Source organism: Eulemur rufifrons, chromosome 23 (assembly GCF_041146395.1).
Source record: "Eulemur rufifrons isolate Redbay chromosome 23, OSU_ERuf_1, whole genome shotgun sequence".
In the NCBI taxonomy this organism is placed as follows: Eukaryota; Metazoa; Chordata; class Mammalia; order Primates; family Lemuridae; genus Eulemur; species Eulemur rufifrons.
This window is the reverse complement of record NC_091005.1, coordinates 26116302-26137029: the sequence shown is the minus strand read 5'-3', so window position 1 is coordinate 26137029 and position 20728 is coordinate 26116302. Positions and strand designations below refer to the sequence as shown.

The following is a 20728-nucleotide window of genomic DNA, read 5'->3' as shown; positions in this document are numbered from 1 at the left end:
TTTCAAGCCCTTTATCATAAGTCTGTCCCCTTCACTCTATATCTGACTGCTTCATAGAGAAACCGGAGGACAGTAAGTGAATTTCATTCAAATTCTTGCCTGCCTTCATATCCAAGCCTACAAATGTATCTCCACCAATAGCCATCGTTACCTCTATCCTCTTGTATTAGAAGTTAAAGGATCCTTCCCCAGGACCAGCATTAATGCAGCCACCTCAACTCTTGACATGCCATCTCATCCAGTCCTCTCAGAATCTCACTTCACTTATCATCCTTCTCTTTTACATTTACTTTCAAGCCATCCCTGAAGATTATTGCCATCCTGTCGGTCTATGAACAAATTTGAGTTTGACCTGTCTATAAAAAGAAAAACGAGGCTGAGTACAGTGGCTTGTGCCTGTAATCCTAGCAGGACGCCGAGGTGGGAGGATTCCTCAAGGCCAGAAATTTGAGACCAGCCTGAACAACGTAGTGAGACCCCCTACAAAAAAATAGAAAAATTGAGGTGTGGTGGCATGCGCCTGTAGTCCCAGGTACTCAGCAGGCTGTGGCAGGGGGATTGCTTGAGCCGAGGAGTTTGAGGTTGCAGTGAGCTCGGATGGCACCACTGCACTCTAGCCCGGGCAACAGAGTGAGACCCTGTCTTGAAGGAAAAAAGGAAAATACAAACCTTCTCTTGGCTTTGCTTTTTCTTCTAGCTACCTTGAGCCCTCTTGGTAACTTCCTAGGTACGTTTCTATGTAGAGTAGCCTGCACTAGCTCTTCTCATTTCCTCATCTCCCATTCTCTTTTCAACCTGTTGTAGCCTGAGTTTTGTTTCTATCTCCTTTCTGAAAGTCTTAGTTTCCCAATCTATGGGATATTTTTCAGCTCTAATTTACTTCCTCTGCTGCGTTGGATAATAGTTGATACTCCTTTCTTTTATAAACTTTCCCCCCATTCTAAAACTCAGCAACTTCCACGATGTGACTCTCTCCTAGCTCTCCAGTACCTGTGACTATTCCTTTCAATGGTCTGCTGGTTACTCTTCCTCTGCCTGCCCTTTAGATGTTATTTTTTCTTGCCCCAGTTTCTTTCTTTCGCTCTCTTCTCATATTACACGTTTGTTCTCCCTAAGTCATTTCTATACCCCCCATGCCTTCACTTAGCAATAATATTCTAATGGTACCATATTTTATTTCTAACTAAGGTCTTGAACTCTAGGCCCATATTTCTCTTTGCCTCTTGCTACCTGAATGTCTGTCTCAATGATTCTTTAAACACAACAGATTCAAAATTAATTGTTTCCTGTTGCTTCCATGTCAAACTTGTTCTTCCTCTGTTTTCCGTGTTAGTTAATAATATACAGTTCATTTAGTCACTCAAACTGAAATACGGCTGTCATCCTATACCCAGTATGTCTACTTGGTAACTAGGTCCAATTTGTTCTAACACATAATTAATTCTGGAATCAGTTCTCTGCTCTTAGTCTCTCTTCCCTTTGACCAAGTGCTCACACTTTGTTCCCTGCACTGTTAATGGTACTTTCCCAATTAGCGTTCCAACTTCTAGTCACCTCATCCTCTAATATCTACAGTAGTTAGCAGAGTAAACTTTAAAATACAAACCTAATCTCCTCGTTTCTTTTTTAATTTTCGGTGATTCCCATTGCATAGTAGAATGATGTCTAACCTCTTTTGTTAATGACCCTACTTATCTCAATAATCTCCCCCTGCCCCTCCCTCCCTTCAAAACCATATTAACCAGGTTTGGGTCCATGTTCTTTACACTTCCGCTCCTTTGCTGTGCTCTCTGGCCAAATCCTACCGATCACTGACCTCCTTTCTGAAGGAGGTCTTCTGTCATCTATTCCAGTGAAAGCTGATACTTACCCTTCTGAGCTTCCATAATAAACTATACTGATAATTCTTAACTGGCCACATGCCATAATCATCTGTGGAGCTTTTTTTTTTTTTTTTTTTTAATTACATCTGATTTCATTCTATTCTATACATCTTAAATCAGAATGTACAGGGAAGAGACCTGAGTATCTGGGTTTTTTCCACGATCTGTAAGCTCTCGTAATGCACAGCCTTGGGTGAAAACCAGTGCTTTATTTGTGCTTCTGTGATGGCACATTGCATGACTATATATTTATTTGCATGTCTGCTTCTCTGATATACGTCCCTGGAAGGCCGAGAACATGTTTTATTTCTTTTGTATCCCGTCTTCTCATGCCGTCCTAAGAGATAGAAGGTATTTAATAGATGACTCCTGAATAAATAACATATTTAGTTTGCCTTGCTCTTGCCTTCTCACTCTTTAAAAAGTCAGATATCTAATGGGTGATATCTTTATTTTGGAGTTACAAATATCTCTAGTTGTCTGTTGTCCTTTTATGATCTTGAACCTACTCTGCACTTTAGCAACTTTTACATTTTTATAAATGCAAGTATTATTATTTGATCTTTGATTATTTTTATGTATTTATCTTTTAAAACATTGTAGTATACAAAAAACCCAATGTATGCATGGATAATATATTTGTTTATTTCAGACGAAACTGCATTTTAGCAGATGAAATGGGTCTTGGCAAAACCATTCAATCAATTACATTCCTCTACGAAATCCTTCTGACTGGTATAAGAGGACCTTTCCTGATTATTGCTCCACTTTCTACTATTGCAAACTGGGAGAGAGAATTTCGTACGTGGACTGATATTAATGTTGTGGTTTATCATGGGAGCCTGATTAGCAGACAAATGATACAGCAATATGAGATGTACTTCAGGGACTCACAGGTGTGTTATTGATGATTTTGTTTATTGTTTGAAAGGCTAGGGCTTAAAAAAATAAGCTTTACATACCAATTACTTTCAAATTTAAGATAGATTTTGATTGCCTACTTAGATCTTAGTTTAAATGCGTTTATTCATCATTTTTTATTTTACAATAAATTTTAGTAGCTGAAGAGAACAATGCAAAAGGCAGTTTAATGGTTTAATACACCCTAGTGAAGTATATTGATTTATACAAATGTATAAAATTGATCATAATCCTTACATTTTCAGCTAGAATAATTATTTTAGTAATTGTTTTAAAATACACATTAGATTTATTTTTAGAATAATAACTATCTCTTTGTCCTTCAGCTTTTCTTCCTACAATTTTAAAATTGAAATCTTCATTGAACACCATTGGTTTAAATGCTTTTTGAGGTGAGACCATAGGTTCTCTTTCGTGTTCAATGGGTTTTGATTTTGGACTTTTAAAAAAATTTGGTTTGTTTTATATACCAATACAGGCATACCTGCATCTTTTTCCCCTTCGGGTTGGTTATTTCAGTACTGGGTTTTCTTCTCCCCTGTATTTTAGAGGCACATTTTCCATTTTGCTTTGGGCTGTTAACTCTTTAGGAAAGGATTTCCTATTCCTCCTAAATACACAGACCATAAAACAAAGAGATGACAGTGTAATAAAGAATTGCAAAGAGATGACAGTGTAATAAAGAATTTTCTAACAAAGTTAAGACCAGAAAATATGAAGTGCCAAGTTACAGTCTTTTTTTTTTAAATGCAAAATAGCCTTGGACAGGATACAGTCTTGAATGTTAATGTGAATCATTTTAGATAAAAATCTTTATTAAGAAATAAAATCAATAGATACAATTCACAAAGAATTATACATTTTAATTGGAAAAAGTTTATTGCCTAGCACTCTACACCAAAAGCACCTTAATAGTTTTCTTTTTACTTATTCTAAAAGTATCATTATAATGCATGGCCAAGTCATTGGATGTGATAGAAGTTGATATAAAATAATGTGTATAGCCGCCTACTTTTGCCTCCCAGGTATAACTGATTTTCTACCTATTTGAGGCTGAAAATGGAGTAACTGATTTGTTCCTGTAACCTCATTTTCCTTCTACTTCCAAGGTCGAAACAATTACTTTTATATGAAATTAAGCATCTATATAATCCTTTAATTATTCCTCACTTGAAAACTATCACTTGTGTACCTTTGGAGTCTATCATATCTTAGTTAGGTTATAGTTTGATTCACTTCGGTAATGTTTTATTATTCTTAATCATACATTTGTAGAATTTTAGAGCTGTGTGGTATCATAAAAATGATTTCATTCAACCCTTTCAATTTTTACAGAAGGCACAACTAAAATCTTGAGACTTTAAGAGATTTTTAACAAAGTCACAAGTTTACTATATTTGTCATATGAGTTTGGCATAAATATGATAGCCAAAAACCTGACAGATTCTTGATATGTAATAAACTGAATTGTATATATTAAAAATTGTATTTTGTGGTAAATGTTATAGATTCTAGAAGGATATTGTCTGAATAGATTTTAAATTTCCAAAGATAAAGATGTGTCATGTAATGAGATAATTAGATCTGTATTTCAAATTTAGAAATAACTTTTAGAGTAAACTCTCAAATATATCTTAATGTAAATTAATTGAATATTTTACTTCTCTGTGTAAGTTATCAAATAGCTTCAAATTAAAATAGTGCTAAAATTATGCTAAAACTTTTCTAATTGCCCTGGGAAAAGTAACAGAAATGATAACACTAATAATCACAAACATTTATTGAGTATTTACCATGTGCCGGGCATTCTACTTGATAGCTTACATATATTATTTCACTTAATCTTTGTAATGTCAACCTTGTAAAATAGACAATATTATCCCTGTTTGAAACATGAGGAAGCTGAGGCATAAAGTAATTATATATGTTGCCCCAAAACCACAGAGCAAAACTGGGATTAATAAACCCAAGTCAGTCAAGCTCAAGAGCACTTGTTAAACATGATATCAGCTTAACTGAATATATTATATCCCAGGTTTTTAGAGCTGTATAAATGCCAAAAATTTATAATTTATACCTATTCTACTGGAGCTATTATGCAACGTAATGCTCAGTGTATGCAATCCACATGAATTTATCTAAAATTAAGTAGCTTAATATGAGTTAAAACCTAAGTCACAATTGTTCTTAACCTTTTCTTTCTTTTACTACCCAGTAGTTTATGTTTTCAATCCTATTTAAATGCTCTCTTCACTTAGATTCCAGGACTTCATGCTGTCCTACATCACCACTTATTATTTCTCAAGCCTGCTTTATTGTTTCCTTCTTCTCTGTATCTAAACTTTGGAGTGACCCAGGGCTCAGTCTTCAAACTCTTTTATATTTATACTCATTCTTTTAGAGATTTCATTCATACACATAACTTTAAATACCATCTGTACTTCTGGAAACTCCTAAGTCTATACCACCAACTGTAAACTCTTAAATTCCAGAGTCATATCCAAATGCCTGCTTAACAACTCCATGTGGTTATAGCTAATAGACATCTCAAATTTAACATATACAAAACGAAAATCCCAAACTTCCTCTTTTTAGTAAATAGCAGCACAGACTTCCAGTTGTTCAAGCTAAAATTTTTAGAGTTAAATTTGAGACCTCTCTTTATTTCATTCCATACCTGTCTATTACAAAATCCTGTTGGCTCTACCATCAAAATATATCTAGAACTGACCACTTCTCTTGGCCTCCAAAGATGATTTCTTGCTTGAATTACTATGGCAACTTTTAAACCCGTCTCCGTGATCGTGTCCTGGGCCTCTTCAAACCATTTTCGCCACAACAACCAAAGGTACTCTAAAAACATATGTCAAATCATGGCACTTCTTCTCTCAAACCCCTTCAATAGCTTCTTGCTCAGAATGAGTGCCAGAGTTGTTATCATAGCTTTCAAGTCCCAATCCTGTCTGCCTCATCCCTTCCCCACTCACTGGGTTTCAACCACTCTGGCTTTCTTACTGTTACTGGAGTACTGCCGAAGATACTCCCACCTTAGGGCCTTCATACTTCCTACTTCTTTTACCAAGAATGCTTTCATTTATACAACATGGCTTCCTCCCTATCTTCAGATCTGTGCTCAAATGTCACTTTTCATAATGTTCTCCCAACCACCCAATATAAAATTGCAGTGATCATCTCCAACCTTATATATTCTTGTTTTATTTTACTCCACAGCCCTTATCTTCTTTCCAATTTACTTATTTTAAAAAACATTTGGTTTGTTTTCTTAATGACTATATCCTGCCTTAGAATCATTGGAATGTACGTTGCAGTTAGATATAACTATTTTTGTCTGTTTTGTTTACTGCTATGTCTCCAGCAACTAGAACAGGGTCTGGCACATAGACACTCAATAAATATTTGCTGAATAAATTATTTGGATGGCTAACTATTCACTGCTTATTTATCATTTGTGAACTCATAGGCCAGATTTTATAATGACCATTTCTTTCTTGACCAAAATGTTATTATAATTCATAAAAATTATCATAAAACATTTTACCAGAGAATACTTATTTGGATACAATTATCAATAATATAGTTATATTGGCATAATTTTTGACATTATTAAAAACAGCAATTTAACAGTTTTAATGCTAAAACTGCTCATTGTAAGGAAGTGTCTATGCATATATAAAAATTTCAGTGGAAAATGTTTTATAGCAGATGTCATTAGATGCCATGTGACAGGAATAAAAAATGCAATTAAGACATTCCAGCCAATTGTTGTCTCTGATAATTTCTAGGGGCGTATCATTCGAGGAGCTTACAGATTCCAAGCCATCATCACCACTTTTGAAATGATTCTTGGGGGCTGTGGAGAGCTTAATGCAATTGAATGGCGGTGTGTGATTATTGACGAAGCACATAGATTAAAAAATAAAAATTGTAAACTCCTAGAGGGTCTGAAACTCATGAATCTGGTAAGTAACTTGATACCATCACTATGACTTCAATTTCTTATCTATATGTTAATAGTAACAGGTCATAAAGAGTCATAGTTAATGCTAAAAACTTATTTTTAAATTTTAGAGTATAGATATATCTGAATTCTGTGATAATTGGGGGTTTTTGTCTTTAATTATTAAGGAAAATATTATACCTGCTTTCTAAGACTTAAAAATGTTTATGTTCTTTCCTCCACAAAACTTTAGCAATTAATTTCTAAAATTAAGACAAGGAAACCTCTGTAGAGTGTGTACTGTTGAAAAGAAAATAAGACCATAAATTTTAACCCATAAAAAGCCCTTTTAGGCCGGGCGCGGTAGCTCACGCCTGTAATCCTAGCACTCTGGGAGGCCAAGGTGGGTAGATTGCTCGAGTTCAGGAGTTCAAGACCAGCCTGAGCAAGAGCGAGACCCTGTCTCCACTAAAAATAGAAATAAATTATCTGGCCAACTAAAAATATATATAGAAAAAATTAGCCGGGCGTGGTGGCGCATGCCTGTGGTCCCAGCTACTCGGGAGGCTGAGGCAGGAGGATCACTTAAGCTGAGGAGTTTGAGGCTGCTGTGAGCTAGGCTGACGCCATGGCACTCACTCTAGCCCGGCCAACAAAGCGAGACTCTGTCTCAAAAAAAAAAAAAGCCCTTTTGCCAAAGTTATATTATTCAGATCATTTATGGTAAAAGAGTTCCTACATAATTCCACATGTTTAACATATGTTGGTTATAATTAATAACGGGATTTCTTAAAGTCATCTTTTTGTTAGTGTTTTTGCTCCTTTCAAATGAAAGTGGTTTTTGAAACATTTTGATTTTTAATTAATATCACATAATTAGTACATGAGCATTTGAACAAATAAATGTACAGAACAACATACAGTAAAAAATTAAAGTGCTCCCTCTCCCTCACCCAGTTTGACTACTCACGCTAGTATTTACAGTTTTGGTGTGTATCTTTCTAGATTGTTTACTAGCATATACATATATTTGCAGATATACAGATACATACACAAATATTTAGTTTGGGAATTTAGAGGTTTTGTCAAATAAAATTTTAAATGATAATTTGTACTATCATTAAAAATAGTCTTCTGTTACTATTATGTTTAATTTTTAATGACGTTCTAGTTTAGAAGCATATTGCATCCTTTACAATCTTGGACTGTGACCTCAATGATTTGACAATTTGCTCTTGCATAAAAAGTTAAATCATGGCCATCCAAATCATAAATAATGAGTACTCTTTGGTATACAAATTACTGTGCCAAGAACACTTGAGTACAAAAGAAACAAATACCCTCTTTGTTCTTATAAAGTTTATTTCTTTGCTTCTAAAATTATTTAGAATTTTTAAAGGCATGAATGAGTAAAAATTAATAGCATACAAAATGAGGTATTACAACAATGATAAAAAAAGTTTTTAAAAAGTGGTTGGGGACGTATATTACTGAGGATTTGTGGGTAGAGAGATATTTTGAGTTAACTCTTGAAAATTATGGCTAGAAAAATATTTGCTTGTCAAACACTGGAAATTTGATAACCTAAGTCAGTATTCATATAATCTTAGTATTATGATGTTTGATGTGAATCGTTCTTTCTTTATGTAGGAACACAAGGTGCTTTTGACTGGCACACCTCTCCAAAATACAGTTGAAGAACTATTTAGTCTTCTTCACTTTCTTGAACCCTTAAGATTTCCTTCAGAATCAACATTTATGCAAGAATTTGGTGATCTGAAAACAGAGGAACAGGTATCCTATTTGCTCTTTGTAAACAAGTTCATCAAATTTCTTATCATTATAATTATTTTTTTGTATAATTGAATATACACTTATTATGTATCTTTTTATTCAGGTACAGAAACTTCAAGCTATCCTGAAACCAATGATGTTGAGACGATTAAAAGAAGATGTGGAAAAGAAGTTGGCACCTAAAGAAGAAACCATCATTGAAGTAGAACTTACTAACATTCAAAAGAAATACTACCGGGCTATTTTGGAGAAAAACTTTTCATTTTTATCCAAAGGAGCAGGACAAACTAATGTACCTAACTTGGTCAATACTATGATGGAGCTCAGGAAATGTTGTAATCATCCATATCTTATCAAAGGTAGCTAAAAAGGATTACAATGAATATTTTTTTCTTTCAGCAAATACTAATGAATACAAACAAAACACCACTACAGCTGGCAGAGGTTACAACTCTGTCTTCCTGTATTCTGAGGGATTACAAATGTTTCAGAATCTGGGACAATGTGAACTACTTTGTTGCAGTGTCTGGTGTTTGCACACCAGGTTACAAGAGCATGAGTTTGTTCAATATGATTTGGACTGAAATTCCTCTTCCAGTTTAATCTTTCTCATGGACGATGACGGCAAAACTCATCTTTGGGTTTTTGTATTTACATTTCATTCCTGGTTTCCTTCCAGTCTGATTACCACAATTAGTGTTTTAGTTTTTGTGCTGTAATGATGTCATTTTTAAGGTCTTGTCAGGTTCAATACCAGTGTTCTTTCTGTATAATGCTTGTTTTTTTTTCACTTATTCCTGGGAATATACTCCTAATGTACTTACTTCATTCGAGACAACTAAAGTCTCACTTGGAATTCTTGTACTCTTTTATGGCTAGACAGGCTGAGCAAAGGAATTCAGAGAGCCTCTTTAACTCTGACCTAGACTTTCTGAAGTATGCAGCAAGAACCTATAACATGACTTCTGTTTTAATTTTTTCTTGTTTCCTTGTTTTGATGGCTACCAAGATGCTCATAGACACATCCAGATTATTTATGATCGTTCTTCTGTGATGACCACAGCTAAGATTGGTATTTAAATAATAGATGTTTGTTTTTAAAATGTAACTTGCCAGGCTTAGGACCACAGTTTCATTCATTCTTTCCCTAATAACATTCCTTAAAGATTTAGCAAACATAAATTTATGCAAGGCATTATGCTAAGTGTTTGGGAAATAAAAAGATACTTAAGACATTGTCAGTGTCGTCAATGGAATTACAGTCTGGTTTTGGTGGAGATTTAGCCAAAAACATAAATAATCCTAACAAAAGCAATGTGTATTTCATTGACAGGTGCTGAGGAGAAAATACTTGGAGAATTTAGAGATACATATAATCCAGGTGCTTCTGATTTTCATCTTCAAGCAATGATCCAGTCTGCTGGCAAACTGGTCCTTATTGATAAATTGCTTCCCAAAATGAAAGCAGGAGGTCATAAAGTGCTCATCTTCTCTCAGATGGTACGCTGCCTTGACATCCTAGAGGACTATCTCATACATAAAAGGTAAAGCATACTGTAATCCATTGAATTGTACTATGAATTACAGTAAGTATGTTATTAACATTTGTGCAGCACTGTACTATAACCCAACTTACCATCTTTCTCTTTACCTAAATAAGAATGCATTCAAATCTGTAAGTAAAGATTGCTTAGGATTATGTGTTGTGTGTTTTCCTAACCTGCATATGTTGCAAATAGTAGGTGGAGCTGATGAGACTAAGAAAACCCTACAAATTGATAGGTGCTTGTTGACCTGGGAATGGAGTTAGTAGTGTTTATTTTACTTGATTTGTAAACCTCATGGTAATAATGCACTTAAAATGGACTTATATTTAAGACAGCCATCTTCAAAATTAAAAAAATGATTTGAAGAGCGTGTTGGATCTATTTCATTGTTATAATTAGAACCTTAAGTTGTACTGTTATTCTTAGGCACTATGTAAAATTTGTTCATCCTTTACTCTTTTCCAATTTGTTTAATGTGGGTTTTTTGTTTTGTTTTGTTTATTGGTACATGACAGTAAGATAGTCTTAACTATTATCTAATGAGGCCAAGTACAGTGTTTCACACCTATTATAATCCCAGTACTTTGGGAGGCCAAGGTGGAAGGATCGCCTGAGGCTAGGACTTTCAGACCAGCATGGGCAATGTAGTCAGACCCTGTCTTGACAAAATATAGAAATAAAATATTAGCCAGGCATGGTGGCATGCACCTGTAGCCCTAGCTACTCAGAAGGCTGAGGTGGGAGAACTGCTTGAGCGAACCAGTTCCAGGTTAACAGTGAGCTATGATCACACCACTGTACTTTAGCCTGGGTGACAAAATAAGACCCTGTCTAAAAAAAAAAATATATATATATATGTGTGTGTGTGTGTGTGTGTGTATATCTAATCAGTATTTAGGCTATGACAAATAGCATATTTATCATAGGATATTTTATCATAACATTAGTATTCAATCTGATATCAACCTATTTATATATTAATAAAGGGGAATTAGAAATTTGAGCTCTAGATTTTAATTCAATAGATTTTTGACCCTTATACATAAGGAAATGTCTATACTGGTTTATATTATCAGCAATTTTATAGTCTTTTGTTTTGTTCTGTTTTGTTTCTAGTTCCATTTTTATTGTCAGTGTTCTACTCCTTTAGCCTCATTTCAAAATGTATGTTATTCTCAATTTTATACCATATAAGTGGTAGAAACATTGAATTTCAATATTTCTAAAAATAGCCATTCTTATATTTTCTTGATCTCCTTACACAATTCACTTTATACAAACATAAAACTGTACTTCCAAATTTCTATTATAATGAATTTCATGGAAAACCTCAAGTTTCTTTATTGTTATAAGCAACATTATTAGAAGTCATATCTCCATTTTGCAGGTACTAGAGATAACAGTGGAATTACTAATAAAACTAGTAAATCATATGTGGAAAGAAGTGTCTGGAACCAGAGGAAGTGTGGCAAATGTCACACGTATATCGCTCAAATTCCTCTTCTAGCTCCTAAATTTTTCTGTACTTTGTTTTTCTTGGTGTCTTGTAATTTTTGCATTTTGTATATGTTAAATGGGGAAGGATAAAAGAAATTAAAAGATAATTGCTTTATAGTAATGACTATAAAGAATTTGACAGCACTCTAGTTTGCCCTCAGTAGGTAATACTGTAGAAGCAAGTATATCAGTTGAAAGAGTAACATAGATTAAGGACAAAAATATTCATAGGTTTCTTGTATAAAGTCTTGTGAAAATCTGTACTTCATATAAGAATAATTTATTATGAGATCAGCAAAGTAGTTTTTATGGACTTTTTTGTTATTCCAACTTCTTAAAATGATATTAATTATAGTGCTGTTTTTCCCATATGTCCCGGAATGCAGAGATTTTATATCTTTATATTAGTTTGTGTTTCCTCCTTAGCACCCACACCAAAAAGTATAAAGCCATAGAAATTAATTGGGGTGATATTGCTTCTTAATTTTATAGTAAACATAATGTTGCAGGAAAACAGACTTTATATTTGATAGAATGTGTCTTCATTTTCATTATATCCATCTATCTAAATTTATTGTATTTTATTTCATAGATATTTATATGAGCGAATTGATGGCAGAGTCAGAGGGAATCTTCGACAAGCTGCTATAGATCGATTTAGTAAACCTGATTCAGATCGATTTGTTTTTCTCCTGTGTACCCGAGCTGGTGGGTTGGGCATCAACTTAACCGCAGCTGATACATGTATAATTTTTGATTCTGATTGGAATCCTCAAAATGACCTTCAGGTAAATAAATTACATGGCTAAGAAGAAATGTAATTTTTTTTAAAAATCATGCTACTATTTTTGCTAATCCATATCTTTTATTTTTATCTCAACAAACTAAGATGTATGTTTCCCTATGAAATATCTGTGCCAAATAGGTGAAATTATTTTAATTTCAATATAACAAAGTATGCTTTTTAATGATGTCTTGCTAACTTATAAGAAGGTGCACTTGAACACAGTATTTTTATTGTTTAAAGAATATTATGTAAATTTGAGAGAGACCTAAGCTCTAAGAATAACTTATTTGTAATAAAATTTTCAGAACTTTAATCCTTAAAAATAAGTACTTATCCTAGTTTTATCTTCTAGTCATCATACAGTATAGTAAGCATAGAATTAAGAGAGAATGTAGTATGCTTTTTTTATAAAATATTAGAAAACAAAGGCATACATGTCAGTTATGACTATACTTGGACTTTATAGAAACAAGAATATTAATTAGAGTGGTCAAAGAGGGTCAAAATTTGCAGAAGATAAGCATCTAGGAGGGATATGAGAAGAGAACAAAGTGTAAGAGAAATTTTTTTATTCTTTATGGTAATCTTAATGTACTGCAATTTATATTATTACTTTTTTTTTAAGACTAGTCAAGTACATCAGTGAGAAGGGGGGAAATTATAGAACAAGGAGTTTGATCTGTAACTGAACAATCAATCGAGATAATCCACTACGTTCAGACCTGTCATGTCATTACTTTAAATAGGTATGAAGCCAAATATAAATGGTCTTGAGAATATACCTGGGTTAAAACGTAAATATCTTAAATTACTCATTTGTATAACTATATGTAAGCTAGTTCAAAATGTCAAAGGTTTATCCAGAATAAATAGATTAAACCAGACACCAGCTCTTTCTGTAGAAGGCCAATTAGAAATATTTTAGGCTTTAGACCTATTTTAGACATAAGGTCTCCGTCACACATGCTTGTTTGTTTTTCACAATCCTTTAAGAATGTAAAAAAAAAAAGGCATTTTTCCTTGGCAGGCCAGAGTTGGTCCACAGGCTGTAGTTTGTCAATCTCTAGGTTAAACTGAAATCATAATTTATACCTTTGGAATGCACATTTATACTTAAAATTGCCCACAGTGCATGTGATTTTCTAAAATTTAATTTAAAATAAAATAACTCATATTATAGAACCCGAGGAGGAATTGGAAAAACTGTGCTGAACCCCCCAACTTCTCCCTCTCGCTTGGTTTTTCCTACTTAACTGTTAAAGTAGATCTAGTCTTTACAGACTAATAAAATATTTGACCTCTTATACTTTCTCTAGACCTAGAGCAAAGTTGCCCATTTATAATTCTTGGTTGCAAATGTCACAGAATGGATGTGGATAGAATAAAGATGTCAATTAAGGGATTGTTGGGCATGATGTCTGACACTTGTAATCCCAGAACTTTGGGAAGCCAAGGCTGAAGAATCATTTGAGCCCAGAAGTTCAAGATCATCCTGGGCAACATAGCAAGATTCCGTTTCTACGAAAAATAAAAAAATTAGCCAGGCATGGTGGCGTGCACCTGAAGTCCCAGATACTTGAGGGGCTGAGGCAGGAGAATCACTTGAACCCAGGAGGTCAAGGCTACAATGAGTTATGATGGCGCTACTACACTCCAGCCTGGGTGACAGAGCAAGACTCTGTCTCAAAACCACAAACAAAGAACATAGAAAGCATCAATCCCACCTATAAATTTTAAAGCCACAATTTAGGATGTAATGTGCCTGAAAACAATGGGAAGGTGATTAATAATTTGGGAGAAAGACTATAAATTCTATAACCTTTGGAGTCAAGATTTATCATCAAATTTTAAGTTTAGTAGGAACTCAAGATAAAATGTGAAGTTCTTATATATCTCTGATGTCACCACTTCAAACATGTGTACATACATATTAAATAATTAGTTTGTCCTCCATTTAAATAAAATTTAGATCTCCAGCATTATTTACCTTGGGGTTTTTTCCCCCTTAAAAATTACCCAGCTTAAGAGAAAGATACTGAAAAGATTGTCAATTATATAGTAGAAAAAGATTTAGAATTTAGGGTTGGACTTTAAATCTTTAAAGCTTGAATTACCATGAACTAAAAAATCTGTTCATAGATTTTCTCGTCTAAAATTATATTGATTACACCTCCATTAAAACACAATAATTCTTCATGGATTTATATTCTCTGAAATATAAGCTTAAATTTTGATTTAGTGCTGATTGTGGGATTATTTCTCATTCTGGTAAGCTCTACCTTAATTTCTAGAAAAAGGTTGTATCTAATTATTAAGAGTGTCTAAAAATTCATACATATGTTTATATTCCATATATATTGTTTATTATTAAATGCCTTTTGAGACAAACATTAAATCTATAACTTTGCATTTCTTATAGGCCCAAGCTCGTTGCCACAGAATTGGTCAGAACAAAGCAGTTAAAGTCTACAGACTAGTAACTCGTAACTCATATGAGAGAGAGATGTTTGACCGAGCCAGTCTGAAACTGGGCCTAGATAAGGCCGTGTTACAGAGCATGAGTGGAAGAGAAAGTAACGTTGGTGGTGTATGTGTATTTTCTTTTTTCACTTGGGGTTTTTGTGTTATTTTTTGTTTGCATTTAATTTTACCCCTGGTAGTATATCATTTAATTTTGGTCAAACTGAACATGAAATACATTGTTTTATGTGAGGGGACATTTTCAGAATAAAGCTATGTTTAGTTAATACTTTTGAATCCTGTTTCGTCTGTGTAGCTTCATAGCTTTTGAATTCTAAGAATGTGTTTTCAAGATAGAAATTCTTTGCTCTTTTTAAGACATTTGTATCATGGCATAGCAAAATAGAATTTGTGAAATTTCTGCATTATTTATATAAACACTTTCTCAAATTTTTTTTTAGTGTCAAACTGCTAGTATTGGCTTTGTCTTATTATAAATGATGATTTTTGGCATTTTTTTCCTCAAGATTCTTGTTTAATATCTTGGGCTTGTATCAGTAATAGAATCCTAGTACTAACAAAGAGCCTTGATGGGTTACATGTGCCTTACACTTAGTTTTAACTAAAGCCATTTTTAGGGAGATGGTTAATTCTTATTTTAAAGATAGCAAAGAGGAGTCAACAGCTTCAACATACTATTTCAGTGACTTCTCTCTTATGTGCATCCCAAACCCAAAAGCAATTTAAATATGACCTCTTATGTTCTTTGACATTCTTTAGGGATACTTTCTCATTTTATGAACTTTGAAAAACTATTGTTACCAAAATTATTTTCTCATTAGATTCAACAGCTTTCCAAAAAGGAAATAGAAGATTTGCTTAGAAGAGGTGCTTATGGTGCCATTATGGAGGAAGAAGATGAAGGCTCTAAATTCTGTGAAGAGGACATCGATCAGATTTTACTGCGTCGTACAAAAACTATCACAATTGAATCAGAAGGACGTGGGTCAACATTTGCTAAGGTAACAGTGAATGCTATTTTTATAAATATAGCTGTGATGTTCACATCTTCTAGTGAAAAAATTTAACTGTCTCTTACTCTAAATGTTTAAATATGCTGAATTTTATAAATTAGGAAATGATTAATTCTGTATAAAATGAAAGAGCCAGAGAATCAGGAAATCCTTTGCAGAGAAAATAACATTTAAGCTGAGTCTTGAAAGAATTTTGGATATCATTATGTTACAAAGAGAAAGAGAAAGCCACCTAAATGAATCGTACGTTGCTAAACTACAAGGAACATTTTAGGAACATAACATAGGCATATGTGGATACATGGGATGAATTACATGGAGATGAAACTGAAGAAGTTAGGGACATTGGACCCAAATTGTGAAGAGCTTTGTGTGCCATTTTGAGGAGTTTGAACCTGATCCTGAGGCAGTTAAGAAGGTTTTAAAGCATTTCAAGTAGAAATTGGACATAATGCAATCTAGTTTAGAAATTTAACTCTAGCAGCAGTATTGAGAACAGCTTGGAAAGGGGAAAGACTGGAGGCAGGGAGATCATTTAAGAGGCCTGTGTAGGAAATAATGATGGGTGAACTAGAGTAGTGGAGACCCATTTGAATTCAGTAAGATTTGATAACCAGTGAGAAATTTGTAGAAGGCAGAATCAAAAGTGACTTAAGAATTCTGGCTTGAGTAGCTAGAAAAGGGTCATGGTGCATTAAGATAGAGAATGCAAGAAAAGGATATTCCTACAGGTAAAACAAAATATTGAAGGTGTTATATTTGTGACATTTACAGGGCATCCAACTGGGAATATCCAGAAGATTTGCCTAGGACACAGATGTAGATTTGGAAGTAATAGAGAGTAAAGCAGAAGAAAGTAGTATTTTGGAAACAAAAAGAATACTGCAGAAGTAAAATATTAGGATGAAAACTAAAACTAGTCATGATTGGGTGAATATGTGCCCTGACTCTAGTTTCTTTTCTGGGAAATCTTAATTACTTTTGATTCCTTGGTTCTGTACTCTATGTACAGACATTTTTTCCTCATGTTTGAAATTATCTGAAGTCTAGTTAATATGAAAAGGTATCAGTCATTGTTATTGTCTTTGTTGATTAGGCTCACATAGAGATATTCTCCTTAAAGGTGCAAAGCATAATGGCCACGGGTGATTCTAGGCTGCCTCGTTTACAATGTTCATGATGATAATCATGGAAAGTCAGAACACCAGAATTTGAATTCTGACTCATAAGCTTAGTGACCTTGGACAATTAACCTCTGTGAGTCTTGTCTTTAAAGAGGAGATCATAATAATAATCATGCTTGGCCTTTCCTACTTTACTGTAAAGTGCTATGTCAGTATGATTTTACTTAGAGGATTCAAATGTACTCGAACCATAATGAGCTATGCTGTGAGAATCAGAAATGCTTAAGCATTTAAATATCTGTTTTAGGCCGGGCGCGGTGGCTCACGCCTGTAATCCTAGCACTCTGGGAGGCCGAGGTGGGCGGATCGTTTGAGCTCAGGAGTTCGAGACCAGCCTGAGCAAGAGCGAGACCCCATCTCTACTAAAAATAGAAAGAAATTATATGGACAGCTAAAAATATATACAGAAAAAATTAGCCGGGCATGGTGGTGCATGCCTGTAGTCCCAGCTACTCGGGAGGCTGAGACAGGAGGATTGCTTGAGCCCAGGAGTTTGAGGTTGCTGTGAGCTAGGCTGACGCCACGGCACTCACTCTAGCCTGGGCAACAGAGTGAGACTCTGTCTCAAAAAAAAAAAAAAAAAAAAATCTGTTTTAAACCTCATACCAGGGAATAACTGTTACATTTGAAAAGAGAGAGGCCTGAAGAGACTGCAATAGCTGAGGAAAAGCCAGAGAGATTGCTGTAGTTGTTTTATAATTTGTTCATTCCCCAAATGGTTTGTTCATTACCATAGTTGTGTGGGAAGGCCACTAGATGGTGGTCGTTTGGCATAATGGAATATGGAGCCACTATATAGTGGCACCAAAAGTGTAAAGTTGCTAGTGTTTTACACTTTTTCTTGGAATTTCCAAAGGCTGCAGTTGTCTTCGGTGATCTGTATAAAGTAATTCCAATCTGTGTTTCTTTACATTATCAAATAGTATTTGATAAGGAGTTACATATATTGAACAGAGTGCTTATGAGAATATTTAGACTTAGTACATACTCATCAAATAGAACTCATTATTGGTAAACTCATTTATAAGTGGTTACATCACCTAAGCCTTGTTTTGAGATACTTTCATAAAGGCAGTCAGGTGGGCTCTAAAAATAGAACTATTTCTATTCTGGTTTTTTTTTTTTTTTTTTAAGATTTGGTATACAACAAAAAACTTTGAATTGTTTAATTTACAAATAAAACAAAACCATCTGAATCATGCTTCAGGTGGATTGCTTATCTGTAAGGGCCCATCTGTGGTACTTAACTATCTTTTTGCTACTTTCTGTCATAGGAAGATGAATTTCACCATGAAAAAGTCTTCCCTTGCAAGTAATATAGGGATTTTATGGTTGAAGGAAGGCATTTTAAGAAAAATAATTGTGGTGGGGGAGGGACTAGGATATTAGGATTTAACATTTGGAAGTAGTCACTAAACCTCTACTTGCTGACATCTTCTACAACAGGCATTTCATTTCTGTAGCTGTAATCCATTATTGCCATCCTTGAGAATCATGTAAGTCATCTTGAAAATAGGTTATATGTCAATTAACAGCATCTTGAAGTATTTAGAAATCTAAAAAATTTTTTATTTGAAAAATAAATGTATCATTTTTCTTATAATGAATGTAATAAAAGCTATTTAATTATGAAGCTTAGTTTCTTACTGGCAAATTATTTTAATTATGAACAGTTGTCTGATAGCAGAATAAAAATGATTATACACTGTACCATAGAATTTTCTTTTTTTTAGGTAAGTAACCGAAAAGTAATGTGCTTTAAAATCTGTTTCCTTTTAATGACTTTTCATATTTGATGGCTTTTCATGTTAAATGTTCTCTAATTCGTATAAAGCAAATACTCATTTACTAGATTGGTTAAATCTCAAGAGACATGTATCAGTGAAACTGTAGTATGGAATTAAACCCTGTGAACTGCATTAAGTGAACTTTTTGCTGTTCCTGAAAATCGATGAGTTTATATTAACGAAGATTTTAAAGTATCATATGTCCTCAGTTATGAGAAGTTCATTTCTGAATTAACAGGACAAAGTCCCCACATAGTTAAGGAATTGAATGTAGTTAGATGTCTGTCCCTTATACTCATTCGTACCAGTTTGATGAATTGTTATCATATACTTTTATGCAATGATGATGGCTATGTTGTTTTCATTTTATCAAGCTAGTTAGCCTTTATTCTTTCAAGTTGGACATATGAGTTTTTATGATATGTGGTTTATCATTAAGAGGTGTCTCATATTATTTCCTGTTGCCACTGTAACAAATTCTCACAGATTTAGTGGCTTAAAACAACACAAATTTATTCTCTTATAGTTCTAGATGTCAGAAGTCCAACATGAGTCTTACAGAGATAAAAGCAAGGTGTCAGCAGGGCTGGTTCATTCTGGAGGCTCCAGGGGAGAATCTGTTTCTTATCTCTTCCAGTTCCTAAGACTGCCTGCATTCCTTGGCTTGTGGCCACAGTACTCCAATCTCTGCTTCTGTCGTGTCATATCCTTTTCCTTTTCTAGAGTCAGACCTCCCTGTGTCTCCCTCTTGTAAGGACACTTGTAATTACATTTAGGGCCCTCTTGGAAAATAGAAGCTTATCTCCGTATTTCAAGATTCTTAATCATATCTGCAAAGTCCCTTTTGCCATATAAGGCAACACTGACAAGGTTCCAGGGATGAGGACCAGATATCTTTGGGGGCCATTATTCAGCCTACCACACTCATGATATCAAAAAAATAAAAAATTACTGTTTTTCAGTAGTTTCGTAATATTTAAGCTATAATTTAGAGAAAGCCAAAAAACAAAAAAGGAATTTAAATTCATTTCATGAAAGCATTTATTCCTGTCACTCCTATTTCATAAATATGCCAGCAAAATACACATTTTAAACACTTATAGATTTTTTTTGTTTTGTTTTTGTCTTTGAGACAGGGTCTCACTCTGTCACCCAGGCTGGAGTGCATGGCATCATCATAGCTCACTACGGGCTTGAACTCCTGGGCTGAAGCGATCTTCCTGCTTCAGCCTCTCAAGTAGCTGGGAAAGCAGGCTATGTGCCACTACGTCTGGTTTTTTAAAAATTGTTTTGTAGAGATGGGGGGGCGGGGTCTTGCTTTGTTGCACAGGCTGGTCTGGAACTCCCAGCCTCAAGCAATCCTCTGCCTCGGCCTCCCAAAATGCTGGGATTATAGGTGTGAACCACCACGCCCTCCCAATTCTTATTTTATTCAAGCATCTTAAAAGCTGACCCTCAAAAAAATACTAGATGGAATGAATGAATGTACTTACTACTTTGTAAATAATGACATGAACAGAATCTGAAGTTCAGCAGGAGGCATTTAACATTTTAATTTTTTTCCTACTCATTTTTAGACTTTTTATAAAGTTTCAAACTACTGATATAGACAGAATATTTTAATGAAATCTTGTGTACTCATCACCCAGCTTCAACAATTATCAGCTTATGCTAAACTTGTTTCATCACTTACCACTTATTTTTTATATGGTTTTAAATCAAATTCCAGATATCATATCATCACATTTATACATTTCCATATGTATCATTAAAGATAGACTTTTTAAATATTATTCCTTGGTATTAATTAGTGCTTAAACTGTGAGTTATCTTGAATGTCATAAATGGCTTGTTTGCTTTTAACAGTTTTATTACC

General features: G+C 34.1%; 1 protein-coding gene across 8 annotated transcripts in view; it reads left to right on the top strand.

The window, feature by feature from the left end:
• The window catches only part of LOC138373898 (chromodomain-helicase-DNA-binding protein 9), a 231781-nt gene that overhangs the window by 151945 nt on the left and 59108 nt on the right, over window positions 1-20728 (top strand). For all 8 annotated transcript variants that reach the window (XM_069456533.1, XM_069456532.1, XM_069456535.1 and 5 more), the window contains 8 exons: window positions 2536-2779; window positions 6608-6784; window positions 8413-8556; window positions 8660-8915; window positions 9890-10100; window positions 12193-12388; window positions 14807-14974; window positions 15690-15869. In XM_069456533.1, coding sequence (XP_069312634.1) covers window positions 2536-2779; window positions 6608-6784; window positions 8413-8556; window positions 8660-8915; window positions 9890-10100; window positions 12193-12388; window positions 14807-14974; window positions 15690-15869 — 1576 coding nt within the window. The remainder of the gene's footprint in view (window positions 1-2535; window positions 2780-6607; window positions 6785-8412; window positions 8557-8659; window positions 8916-9889; window positions 10101-12192; window positions 12389-14806; window positions 14975-15689; window positions 15870-20728) is intronic.